Below are 13,333 nucleotides of genomic sequence, written 5' to 3'. Positions count from 1 at the left end.
ATCTTCTGTTTTCCCAAGTCGTCGTCATGGGACCATATTTATATATACACGAGATAAAACCCTTTTGTACACAGATGCATGCATGTCCAGTACCCCTCAAACGCCAGACAGAAAATGACAATGAAAAATGCCACGTTTCGAAGTGAGTGCTGTAATATACCCCTGCTCAAAACATGCAGGTCCTGTGTTCGCAAATATATATTGTTGACCGCCGCGAAAAAAAATATCGTAATGAAGTAATAAAAAGAGCACCGAGACTGAGACACAGCGCAGGTCGGAGAGCTTAAAAATGCAAAGTCGGGAATGGTTTTGTGTCATCAGTCATAAGCCGCTCTTGAGTGGGAGGCGGGTCGTGTTGGGTCGGTAGATGGGAATCGAAACAGAGGTTTCTGAGACGCCGGAGAGAGAGAGAGAAAAAAAAAAAAAAAAAAGGGACGGAAGTAAATAAGTGCTCCGGTAGCACAAAATAGGTTGGGACGATTCCGTCGTCACAGGCGCCCTGCCAGCGCCACCTAATACGCTGCCACGGGCGTCGTCCAGTGCAACGGCCTCTGTGGGGCGGAGTTGCGGCGGGCGAACATGTGTTGTACGAATGCTTTGGGTCGGACATACTCGAAGTCCATCGCCTTGGGCATGCTGATGCGGCGAAGCTTGCGAGCATCCCACCGCTCCTTGATGCAATCGTCCACAAGAGCCATGAGACCAGTTGAGACCACGACACTGCACACATTTGTTAGTATGTTGAAGCCGGATAGGATGCGGTTGGATATCAAGGGGCTACCACTCACTCGGCAACATCGGTCATGGCATTGACGAGCTCGTCGTCGCTTAGCCACATGTGGCATGGCGGTATCCAACCGCCGGCTTCCTCATCGGCAGCAACCTGAGTGGGTGAGCGGGTTTCGGGCACAATGTGGGCTACCGGTGCTTTGTTCTGGCCATCTCGGAAGAGGTGGAAAGACACGACGCCAGTGAGCTTGTCCGTGACCCTTTTCCACGTGTACCTGTGGCCCCACCACTCGAAATCGTACCGCTTCGAGCCCGCCAATCCACAGCGCGCGATGTCGACTCTGGCGTAATTGGAGAACTCCAGCTTGATGGCGTTGGTGGCGACGCCGTGCGGCTTGTGACGCTTGTTTGCCTGGCTGAAGGAGGCCGCTTGGAACTCATCCTCTGCGTCAGCGGTTGAGTAGGAGTGGCTGGTGTGTGGCCGACTCTTGGTGGAGGAGGAGGACGCGGCAGTTCCCGTCCTGGCGAGATGGGGCCGCGGAAGACTCTTCATGGCCGTGGAGACGGAGCGCTGCAGGCTGGGGCGGCCCTGGTCGGCGGGCTCGGTGAATCTCCGCTTCGAGTTGCAGACCTCGCGGCCCGAGTCGCGGCAGTACCTCCTCAGGGAGAACTCGCGCTTGTTGAGATCGTGCATGCGCAGGTGGAAGAGCTGGATCGTCTTCCTCCGGCGGCCCGACACGACAGTGTCGACCCGCAAGTTCATGTTGCCGTCAGACGTAAAGTCGTCATGGCGGATGGAGAGGCGGTTCATGGAGGGAAACAGGGCAGCAAAGTCCTCGGGCGTGGAGGGGCGGACGGTGGTGTCGACAATCTCATGCCGATATGTGGGTAGCGGAGGGATCTCGGTATAATCCACGCTGGCATCCGACACGTCAATATCCTCAAGCTCGTCCAACGAGGCCCGGGACGAATACGTGTCGACCGAGGAGCGAGAACATAGACTGGTCGAGGGCGAGAGGTCTGGCTTTTGATACTCGGGCTGCTGCCTGGACGCTTTTAATATCGAGTTTTTGGTGGACGGTCGAGAGCTTTCGAAAAAGAGGTAGGCGCGGTACTTTGAGACTCATAAGAGCCGGTGCTTCTCCGAGAGTCCCGAGTGCTGGTGGTGTGGTTTGAGGAGCTGGTATATTGTCTTCGCGTCATTGTGGCTGATGAGATTTTGGAAGGGGGCTCATGTGAGGAGGGTGTCTTGTTTCGCGGTGCGCAACTGGAAGACGAGAGCGAGCGGGATGCTCATGGGCAGATATATAAGTATTCCTGCTGGGGTGGGACGGGTATGGGTCTGCGTGTAGGGTCCCAAGGGAGCGGTAAGCGCGTGGAACTGGGGGAAATTATAGCTTTTGGAGCCTGAACTGGGACCGAGGATAGATCTTAGATATAAGGGTTGGTGCCTTGTGCCTTGTCTGCTTGTGGTGGTGGTGGTGGTGGTGTGAATGGTGGTGACGGGTGAACTGGCGGACGGGGATTTGCACCGCAGATGGGGCGGGATGAAACACCTGGATGTGGACAAGACCAGAGGTATCAGGTTTTGGGATGGACTTGGTTGGTCCCGATTCTGATGGGCGAGGTCCGTTAAAAGCGACTGGAGTCTGCTGGATGTGCATATGTAATGTGGTCGAAGTGGACTTACGGGGGCAGGGAGCTGCTGATGTATGAAAAAGGGACGCTGGCTGGGAGTGGCTGTCCGCTATCCGCATCTGCTGCATCTATTTACTGCTACCTACAGGAAAGAGGAAAGAGGACGGCATGTTCAATGGTACATCATACATGGGATAAGATGGGATGAGTGCATTGCGCCCCGCGAATGGCCGCCGGTTCGCCCACGTCTGCGAGTTAAAACCGGAGCGGGCCCTCATTGGACTCTCAGCCCTTCCAGGGTCCGAGGTCGAGGTGGGAAGACTGCACATGTGTCTGACTCTTAAAAGGTACCTGTTCACTAGACTCGGGATCGCAGGCTAAGATAGTTCCCGTTGGTGACTGACCCTGGTCGCTGTCACCGTCTGGGCCTGTCAGTGGTTGCACTCAGGTCCTGGGGGGGGTGGACAAGAAGCGAAGGACTTCCAGCGTCAGTCAGTCAGTCAGTCAAACCTTCCATGCCTACTGGATTGGATGCATGCACATATGTACGTAGCACACATCCGCAGCAGCAGTTCGTTCATTGTCGCACGCTGGGTGTGGCGCGCTATGCTGCGTTGCGTTGCGTGACCCGGCAGTAGGAGCAGGTAGGCAGCCGGCTGTCAAAAGCACTGATGAGTGTAATACATTGATGCCTGCGTTATATTGTTGTTGTTATTGCTCGACATTGCAATGTCCCTTCTCTAATTGCCTAACAGGAAAGAAGAAGAAAAAACTCGAAAGTAGGTGAGCGAACCTCATGGATGGTCTGGTCATGATGGTGCCACCACAGGCCATGACCATTGCTTGTCGGACTCGGCCAGTGCCCGACGACCTGCTCCGGCGCTGGCCTCGCCCCTAGCACCCAGCACCCAGCACCCAGCACCCAGCACCCAGCACCCAGCACCCAGCACCTATAGCATCAAGCACCTAGCCGCGGAATAAGACGCAGATCGGATTTCTGCTTGCCATCTACACCTTGCGAGATCTGCTTGTTGCCAAATCGTTTCATTCCAAATGACGTTACTTAAGCATACGTTGACTTCCATTCTTGTATACATCCTGGGACGTGCATGCTAGAAGGTGCTCAGGCTGGCAAGCTTGGAAGCTCGAGGTTCTGTTCTGTCTAGGGCGTACCTACCTCCATGTACCTACTTACAGCCTTTACCTACCTAGGTGGCCTGACATCCCGCTGGAGCTTCCTTCCGTGAGAAGTATGCTGCCTGGCAAATCAATCCTACACTCCAACTCGTACAACCGTCGTCCGAATACACCGCTCAATGACGGGAATGCGCGAGCAATTCTTTTCGGGCTGCTTACCTACATACCTACCTACATACCTCCATGATCCATCCCAGTAGTGGTAGATTCCACAGGAGCTAGCAAAGTCGGCTGTAAGCAATCACCTTGCAGCTGTCTGTATGTATCTTTCTTTGTCATCTATGCACAACTGAACTGGTTCCTATCGGAACCTGCTGTGCAATGCGAGCTGTTCACATGACAGCCATCGATACGCGTATGATTGGGCTGGCAGGTAGGGCTGGACTTGCCGGTCTCTGTCTCGCTCTCCCATTCAAGCCACTCTCGACACCATGGCAGAGCGCAAGGAAAGCCAGGTAACAGCAGCACAGCAACCGCCCATCAATCAATCCCCTTCGGAACCACAGGCAGGCGGGTGCCCTTTGGGGGTCCCTTTAGGAATCCCGACAACCGCCGCCGTCAGTCCCCCTAATCTGAGTCGTATCGCATCGCGGCTGCAATGCCTAGCGGCGCATAGCCTGTTTGTCTGGGCCACTTGGAGGCGCTTCCGTCTCGGCGGTCGTGGGATGCCTTCTTGGGAAGCCGCTGCTCCCCAAGACGTGGCAATCTTCCGAGGCTGTCCCTCTATCGTGATGCCCAACTTGCCCATGTATAGCCCCTTTGGAGCGCGCTTGCCAGAACAGTATCTGGCCTAGTGCCACACCACTCGGCAACAAGGCGTCGCATTTCCCACCCATCAACGACGCGCCGCACCCTTTCACGGGCACTGGCACTTTCACGGAGCGAATCGCTTGTTTGCGACGGCTGGATTAGGCCTCACTCCAAGCCACATCCAGTGCGGTTTAGCCAAGATCCATAACCCAACACGCTCCCTCTCAGGCCACCGCTAGCTCCGTCCTACTGGGCTAGACACCCACTGTCGCCGGCACAGCATGCTCGAATAGGCAATCTGTCTGACCTCAGTTATTATATCGTACTGGCCGAGACGAAACAGAGTAACGTCGTGAATACATGCCGGACATCGTTACACTAAGACCATATGGACTCGCGTCTGCTCGTGGCCATCGACATTTGGTGCTGTGGCAGATGCGCTCTCCACACTCTTCTCTGCTTCCATGCATGGCGCTTGTCCGTTACGGTGCATCAATCCTTCCTCCCTGGCAAGAGCAGTGACCGCTACTGACGCATTTCTGGGAGCATTAGTCTCCTCGCTCTACGGGGTTTTTGTGGCCTACTGCAGGTCGTTCGCTATGGGCCTCTGGTGTGTCAGTCTCTCATTGGCCGGCAAAGTTTGCGCCTGAAGCTCGATTTGCATTACTTCTCTCTCTCTCTTTCTCTCTACGGCGCACACGCAATACTTACCACGTGCTTAGGACCGCACTGCACGGATCATCGTGCTGCGATGCATGCTGGTCGTCGAGTTATTCTCTTTAGGGAAGACTGACGTATCAACGGCAGCAGGTTGGGTCGATATGGGCCTGTCTCCCTTGGTTGTCATCTCTGCATCTCCAACTGCGATTCATTCGCCTGCGGGGGTAGGTAGGAGACAGGCCCAAGAGGGTAACCACCAGGACACTCACAGGATGGCCTACAGCTAATCAACGGGACTCGAGGATTGGTGGATGGACGATCATTCTTGGGGTGCCTATCAGCCAGCAAGATAAATTCTCGGGGCGCTGTCCTCCTGGCACTGGCTTGCCCTTTAGGCCCAGTCATGCATGATGGTTTCACTTGGATGCTGTGACCCTGGCGCACCCCAAACTTTTGGAATCTGATATATCGTCTCCAGCGGTAGCTCCATTCGTAGGGCAACAGCATACTATGTCACTACCTACCAATATTCCTGTGACGGGCCACGGCAGTCGCAGCGCATATGTTTGCGAGGGAGGCGCTCGCTAACGGCAACCCAACATTACATCATTGCACTTGCCAATGACAAGCACAGTCGACCTCACGATAGCATGCGTATTACTCGCTACCCACCCACGCACCCCACATGCAGGTTACCGAAATCGGGCATGGAATCTGGCACAAGGTGTCGATGTGGCCGCCATGGTGACCCCGTTGACGCAATGTTTGGTAACGTATAGGATAAGTGCCTTCTCTTACGAAGACTGCGGTTGCCCAGGCACCAGACAAAGTGGTAGGAGGTAGGGGTTAGGAGTTCGAACTATGGTGATCTTTGACTAATGGAGGCTCGCGGCTCGCTGTATCTGTCAAGACAGCAACGATCTTCCCATGATCTCGCCATGGCCCAAACTTGGCTTTGTATCCACTGCCCAGGATGAGCTGTCAGCGCATAGCCGCGGGGGCTTCAGCAAAAGATTTCGACGACGGCAGATGGCTTCCTGTTATTCCTGGTATTGAGCATGGCTGGTCCCCTCGTGAGCCCTCGCTGGGAGCCGCAAACTCGGATTGATGCTCGAATAAACCCAACAAAGCAGTGGTTAGGATCATGTTGTTCTCGCCGCCCTAGGGCTCGCTTCATGGCCAAAATAAATGCTGTCAGTCTCGATGATTGGCTATGATAGCGAGGCACGTATTCGTAAGCCCACTAGAGAAGATCTACAAAAGTCTCATCCAGTCCTATGGGAAGATTCGTGGGATTCCCATGAGGATTATCAAGGGTTTGAAAAGGCAGTATACAATTGCTACCCTACTCACAAATATGCATATCCATTGGCCGCTGACAATGTGGTGTCAAAGCTATCATCTTTGGATCGACAATATTTGTTCAGAATACCGCTGATGATCACGTCAGCCCCCACGAGCGTTGCGGGAGTTCCGACGCAGTATCCCACGATGCTGACAGGTCTGCGTACAGCTCCGTTTTGCCACGGACCGGTCTAGAATCGGAAATTATCCGTCTTTGTGCATGCTCTTCCTTTTGGTTGCCATACTCTCTGAATCCATTCCTTCTCCAGAGTGTGTGGTAACTAGGAGCGAAACCAGCTTGCCCTGAAATAGAGTGATTACCACCACCCCCTATCTCCGCTCCCGCGATGGCGATTCCAATAGGCGGAGAAGAAACCTTGACGGTTTACTACTGGCTTATACCGACTTATATACGGCCACACGTGAGTGAGAATGGACCGCCGCGGTTAGCCGCCTGGAGGCGGAAGAAAAAGGAAGCAAAGTTGAAGATGCAGACTTGTCGTTCCGGCCTCCAGCACTTTTTCTATTTGCCGTGCTGTCTGTCGTTGGTAATGGTTTTCCCCGGCAGCCGTCCCAAGCCATCCCATAGGAGGAGGCACAACACCATCAAGCATGGTGAGTCCAACGTATCAGCTTCTTCATCGACCCCCCTTCTCGGGAAAAGCATTCCCGTTTGGGGAAAGTCGGAGTTTCGAGCTGATGCCACACCTTACTCGTCGGCTCTCTCGGGTCGGAGGGGGCGGAGAAGAAAAGAAGGTGCTTGCGCAGTCCCGGGAAAGGGGAAGGGGGATGATGCTATCGTCTGTGTGAGACAAACATCCATCTCGCATGCAGGCGGGCAGGCGGGCAGGCGGGCAGGCGGGTGCCTTTCCTCTTTCTTCATCCTCTTCCTCTTCTTTGCCCGCATGTCTTGCTGTGCCTGACGGGCGCACCACCGGGCGGCAGGTCGGCTGAAGGAAAGGGGGGTCTCCCAGGGCATTGGTAAAGAAGAGAGTCCTTCTTCCCTTCGCCGGGGCTAATAAGGCTTGCGCATGTCTTGGTTAATGCCCAACCTGGTCTCGTGCCAGGTCGAGCCCTCGAATTACAGCACCTACCGAATGCACGAACGTGTGATACGGAATTCATTGCGAGGCATCTGGGATCTTCCTTGGTTCGACGGAGGCCTGTTTGCGATAGATTGATGGGTAATAGGGAAACTCTCGAAATCCCATCTTCTGGCCCATGGGACAAAACACATTATGAGCCCTCCCCTGGGCGATAGCTATACATGGTGCATGGATGCGGTGGTACAAGTTGAGTAGCACAACACGACACAGTCTTCCAAGAGGATTCGGTGTCTGGGACGGGGTAGACGTCGGGACAGACATGGACAGTAAATGTGCTGCCGAGAAAGACACAACTCGTTCGACTTGTCGCAACAGGGTCCGGCCACACGTTCATCGTCGCCAGCAAAAGAGAATACTAATAATAAGGTAGACCCGTGACCCGTGGTCAGCTTCTTCTAGCAAGTCCACGCGTTGGGCTGTCGTGCATCCCGAGAAATCCTGTCTCGGATCCTCCGCAGTGGTGTTGCTGACTTGCTTTTCGATATCCAATACCATCCATTGCCCTAGACATTTCCCGCACTTCAGCTGCCACTCCCCATTCTCGGCTTCTCGAATAATTCGAGCAGTCGGTCGCGCCAGACAGAGAAGACATCTCCCGGGTATGCAGGGCTCTCTCTCTCTCTCTCAGTGGCGGTTGACGGAGAGGGTGCCCGTGCGGTCTCGGGGGAAGGAAAGCGTTTGTGTCGCTGGGGAAGAAAAAGCAATGATGGGCAGGTGATCAGTTCAGATATGCAGATACCACCAGTGTGGCCATTTCGTCCTTCACTCCCACGGGTCAACATCATCATGCATAATAGAATCCAGGATTTTCCGTCATCGCAACGTTTTTCTCCCTCTTTTTCTTTTTTCTTGTCCTATCCTGCAGTTCACATGAGACCTTAATGGCTTCTTTTGACCTCCCCGGCCATGGGCGCCGTGGCTAATGCTGCATCTTGCCAGTATAGCTTTCCTCGTGTTTCAGAACACTTACGCCATCTTGCATATGATATCATATCAAACAGGTGCGTGCCACTGGTCCGTTTTGAACAAGGGAGACATGCGGCTTCATCAACAATGTACGATAGATACTCTAGACAACTAAACTCAGCCACAGTCAATTGATAGGGTGTATACAAATTATTTACTTGTTTGCCTGTAGTCAACTATACTCTTGGGTCGACCATGGTGTGCAGAGCAGTCCGTAGCCCAGTGCGTTGCAGTAATTAATGTAGCAAAGAAAGTCCCAATCATTCCCACAGCATGGGGCAGGCCTCCGTCAAAGGATGCCGCTCTCCCATTGAACGCTTCTCTTTTGCCTGACATCGACCCGAGACCTACGTGGACAATGAGCCGACTGGGTGCGCCTGATGTCTACCCCTGCTTGCTGCCCATGGATTCTTATCAACAGCGGCCAGACACAGTCGTAAGACGTTTTCTCGTGCCGCTAGTGCTGAGAATCCCATCCTACCCAGCTGCGAGGCATGATTCGCCAGATCTTGACTTCACCACTGCGCAAGTCGTCGAGCCGGAAACTCTCCTGCTTCACCTTCTTGCTCTCACGTCCCTGCTCCCACGCCCGCACCTTTTCTTGACGCCATCCCATTCGGCGACAATAGCCACATGGTCAGGCTTGCCCACTTCCATGGAATACTTGGCGTGCATGGGACCGTGCTTGCCTTGGAATTTGGCGTTCCGAATCGAGATAATATCACCAGGCCTGATTTCGTCATGCATCTGCGTTGACGCGTTCGCTATATTGGCATAGACCAAGGCACCGTAAGCTCTGGTACCTACAGGCTGCAGAGCATCCTTGAAGGGCTTCAAGAGCTCGTAGAGCAACCCATGGGGAGATCCGTCACCAATTACTGTATCCTTCTTGGACGGGACCGCGTTGGCGATTTGCAGTCCGTAACGCTCATATGCTTGTTCCAGCTGATCTTGACGCAAGCTCCTAGGCGGTGGCTCGTGTCTCTGGTCCAGCTGTGTATCGGCTGGGTTTTGCGGATCGAACCGAGCTGTAATAATGGTTTGAGAATAGTCTTGGAACAAAACATAGACCTCCTTAGTGACCTCGGTCATTCCGCTCTGTGTCGAAGAGGTGCTCTCGTCAGACTCGAAAAAGATATCTTTCCGGCCTTGAAGCGCGGGAGGGACACTGTTGGGTTGCAGCCACCAATTGGTATGCTCGGCAAGGTCTACATCTTCAGCGACATAACCGGACTCCATAGACATCGAGGGCCTGGTGGCATCCGTAGACCGCCGCCCCGAAGCTGCCCGCTGAGCATCGATAGATTGGCGCGGAGGAGCACGATTGGCAGGCGGTGCCGGGGGTGGCTCACGTCGCTCAGACGGCGGAGATCGTTCTACGTCTGGTTCGGTATCATCTGTCCTGGCCATGCTATAGGACGTGGCTGCGGGCACTGATGACTTGGGGGCCGAATAGTTGTATGGATCATACTCATCGTCTTGGGCATATGACACCGACTTGGTAGGAGGAGGCGGTGGCGGTGGCGGGGCACCTCGAGGAGCATCTATAGAGGTTCGCGCTGGTGGTTGACTTGGTGGTGGCTGGCTTGGAATCGGAGGAGGTATGGCTCTGGGTGCTGCAGCACTGGGAACTGGCGGAGGCAATGACGGCGGAGGACCCTCGGAGATGGGAGACCGAACAGGGGTATTATCTTCCAGGCTAGAATCACGAGCGTGCGACTTCAACGCCTCCTTGTGTGGGACCGAAGACGCAATATCGGTGTCATAATCGCCATCATATTCCGTTACTTCGCCTTCCTCACTGTTATCGAGATGACCGGGTTTCATTGGCGATGCTACCGGTTCATCTGACGTCGATGGACGACTTGGTACTCCGGGTGGAGGCGGAGGAGGTGGGCGGCTCTGCGTTGGTGGAGGCGGAATAGGAGCCGCACCAGGAGGTGGTGGAGGTGGCATGCTGGTCCTCTTGCTTGGGTGAGTGGGTATAGGAGGAGAAGAGGGTGCAGCATCGTCACTCATGTACGACGCGCGTTTGGCGCTTGTGGGTGCAGACGGTGCTGGAGGTAGCTTCGGTGAGCCCAGCGGAATTGGTGGTGGGGGTGCACGTCCAGAGGGCGCATAGTCTGGACGCGAAAATTCCACGGATGACCTCATGGGATTCTCAGACAGCTCGTCATCGGATTCCGAACCAACACTAGGAGAAGTCACGCCTGCCGGCGGAGGTGGAGGAGGTGGCCGTGCTATAGAATTTGGTCAATGGGAGGGACATATCATGGTATTATAGATTGACTTACACTCAGCGGGTACAGGTGGCGGTGCTGGACGACCACCGGGTAGAGGAGGAGGGCCAGACATTGACCTTCGTGCAGCTGTAATCTTTTTAGCAAACCGCTTCCCAGATCCAGGGGGAGGCTACTCACATTCAGAGGCACGTGGGCTAGTTGACGTCACAGGAGTGATGTCCTCATCGTCCGGTATTTCACTCTCATCGTGTTCGGATGTTTCTTCATTTGCGGGCTTTTGCTGCCCCATACCTGGCAAGGCCATCATGGCAGGAACTGGAGGCGCGGAGGCAATAGGCGAACCGGTAGAAGCTCCCTCATCGGGCTGCTCACTAGAACGTCGCTCCATTGGCGCAGCCTTCTTTTTCTTGCCGACTGGAGAGGGCATAGGTGGACCGAACATGCTGTGCATGCCCATCATTCCCATACCGCCGCTCATCTTTGCCATCCTGGCCCGTAGCTCCTCCTTGCGCCGGGCTTCAGGGTCGTCATCTTCGTCATCTTCTGCTTCCGCCTTCTCTTCGCCCTCCTCCTGAGGTACTGCCTCTTCATCAGCGGCTTTTTCCGTAGCCCCGGTCGCAGCGCGCGAGATGCTTGGCTTGGGATGCGCGTCACTGTCTTCCCGCTCGGTGAGATCATCCTCTTGGCCTTCAGTCGCATCTCCTGCGCCAGACATGTCGGCCTCATTGCCGTCTTCAGGAGAATCTTTGGATAACTTTCGCCGCGTTGGCAATTGCTGCTTCGGAGGAGGCGGTTCGTCCACAGACTCGGTGTCTCGGCGCTCCAATGGCATGGGCGTCTCGCCGACACCGGGGGTAGCGGCAGTACCTTCTTGAGGGCCGTCGCTTTCGGTGCGCTTCTTCGGCGGGGGTCGCTTCGGCTTCTCCTTTTTAGATGCAGCCTCCGAGTGCCTCTGTGCGGCTTCAGCTTGTTGTTTTTGCAGCAGAGCGATGCGTTCCTTCAAGGTTGTAGGTTTGGGTTGGTCCTCATCTTGACCTTCCTGGGAATGAGATGAGGTAGGTACCAAGCCAGCATGTTGGGCAGTCTCGAGATTTTCTGCCTCTTTTTCTCTGATCTCCGGGTCTTCCTCTCGTCGGTACACCTTGGTCGTTGGCGTTTCCTTTGGTGGGGGGACATAGGCATTTCGGCTAGGCGGCGGGGCGACGAAGGGCTTCTTGATGAAGCCAGAACTCCCTGAGCTGAGACCGCTAGGCTTGAAAGGTGCCACAGGAGGCGCTGCAGGTTTGTTGAAGGCGGCTATGCGATCTCTGAAGCTCGCAGGCTTCTCGGATACTGGCGGTGGTGCGCGAGCTTGCGCAGGAGCCTTCGGGGACGACTGAGCGACGCTGGGCTCTGGCTTTGAGGGAGCCGGAGCGGCTGGGGCTGCAACAGGGGCAGGTTCGACCGGCTTGGGCGGCGCTGGGGCCGGGGATCTGGGCGAGAGCGGTTCAGCAACACGAGGCGGCGAAGCGACGGTTGGTTCCTCTTCGGCAGGCTCGTAGGGCTCTCCAGACTCTTCAGGCTCTACAACGGACTCGGGCGTAGGCTCAGGTGCAGCGTCAGGCCGAGCCGTATGCTCCGGCTGGTCTTTCTTTCGTGGTCTGGTCGGGCGCGGCGGGGCGGTAGGCTCGTATTTCTCGACAAAGTTGCGCGGGAAGATGCCTTCCTGTTTGACGCCCGAGGCATCTAGATACTCTCCACCGTACCAATCGGGATCGTCATCTTCGGTGATGGTGATAACCTGGCCGATCTCAAAGGGCAGATCGTCCTCGTGGCCTGAGCTGTACTCATAGAGCGCCTTGACTTTAAAGGGTGCAGACGCCATGGTTTGGCATTGGCAGCTAGCCGCACCTTGATGGAAAGCTTACAGTCGAAAGCAGGCAATAATGTTGTTGGGGGGTGGATAGGCAAAGTTGTGTAAAGCATGCAGTAATGGGGAAGTCGAAGTCGGAATTGGGGCGAAAGGTATGCGTGCGTTTGGAGATGTTGATGGGCCTTGGATCGGGGTGTGAGGGGTTTGACTGGGGGTGACAGATGGTCGGAAGGAATGGCAACCTAAGCGACTAATGGGAGTAATGTAATGGCTGTGGGAGGACAGGCATGTACCTATTAGATCAATAATGGCACAGGTAGGCAAGTAAGCAGGTAGGATACCTCAGTTAGGTAAGTCGATCCCCAAGGCCAGCGTCTTTCACTTTCACGGCCGAGATGTCCTCTCCTCAAACGCTTGAGGTGATGCTGGGGCTGAGCAGGTGCAGGTGCAAGTGCAAGTGCAGGTGCAGGCAGAACAGGTGCGAAGTCGACGGCTTGCCAGGAAAAGGGAACGAGAATCATAAGCTGCTACTGCCGATGCTGCCTACCTACATACAGGTTACCTGCCACCCATTGGGTACGGGCTGCGGGCTGCCAAAGGTCGACGTCAGCGCATGAAAGTGAGTCCAGTCTACCCTAGTACCGCTTGCGTCTGGTCTGTACCACCACCAGCAGATGACTGGAGCTTTTTGAGACGACGGCGTTTTAGCAAGTACCACTGCACTCAAGCCCACGGCCTCGGGACTGCAAGACTGCAAGACTGGCTGGCAAGCTGGGCAAAGTGGTGCCGACGACAACAGTATCAATTTAATATCAAGAGAGCGACTAGGTACCAAGTTCCAACCAGCC

The 13,333-nt window shown here is 55.1% G+C and overlaps 3 protein-coding genes across 3 annotated transcripts; 1 reads left to right on the top strand and 2 right to left on the bottom strand.

The window, feature by feature from the left end:
• Window positions 1-512: 512 nt before the first annotated feature.
• Window positions 513-1,932, bottom strand: PG997_007754 (uncharacterized protein; the record flags this gene model as incomplete). Its single annotated transcript, XM_066812069.1, has 3 exons — window positions 513-720; window positions 789-1,782; window positions 1,809-1,932. The coding sequence occupies 3 exons, from the start codon at window positions 1,930-1,932 to the stop codon at window positions 513-515; spliced, it is 1,326 nt and encodes a 441-aa protein (XP_066667411.1).
• A 2,063-nt stretch (window positions 1,933-3,995) lies between these two features.
• PG997_007753 (uncharacterized protein) lies at window positions 3,996-4,358 on the top strand (the record flags this gene model as incomplete). The annotated part of the gene is made up of 1 exon (XM_066812068.1): window positions 3,996-4,358. The coding sequence occupies one exon, from the start codon at window positions 3,996-3,998 to the stop codon at window positions 4,356-4,358; it is 363 nt and encodes a 120-aa protein (XP_066667410.1).
• A 4,489-nt stretch (window positions 4,359-8,847) lies between these two features.
• PG997_007752 (uncharacterized protein) lies at window positions 8,848-12,497 on the bottom strand (the record flags this gene model as incomplete). Its single annotated transcript, XM_066812067.1, has 4 exons — window positions 8,848-8,911; window positions 8,986-10,630; window positions 10,685-10,759; window positions 10,811-12,497. The coding sequence occupies 4 exons, from the start codon at window positions 12,495-12,497 to the stop codon at window positions 8,848-8,850; spliced, it is 3,471 nt and encodes a 1,156-aa protein (XP_066667409.1).
• Between the last annotated feature and the right edge of the window lie 836 nt (window positions 12,498-13,333).

Source organism: Apiospora hydei (assembly GCF_038363865.1).
Source record: "Apiospora hydei strain CBS 114990 chromosome Unknown utg000006l_segment0_segment0, whole genome shotgun sequence".
NCBI lineage: Eukaryota > Fungi > Ascomycota > Sordariomycetes > Amphisphaeriales > Apiosporaceae > Apiospora > Apiospora hydei.
The sequence above is the reverse complement of the archived record's forward strand: the minus strand, read 5'-3'. Positions and strand labels throughout refer to the sequence as shown.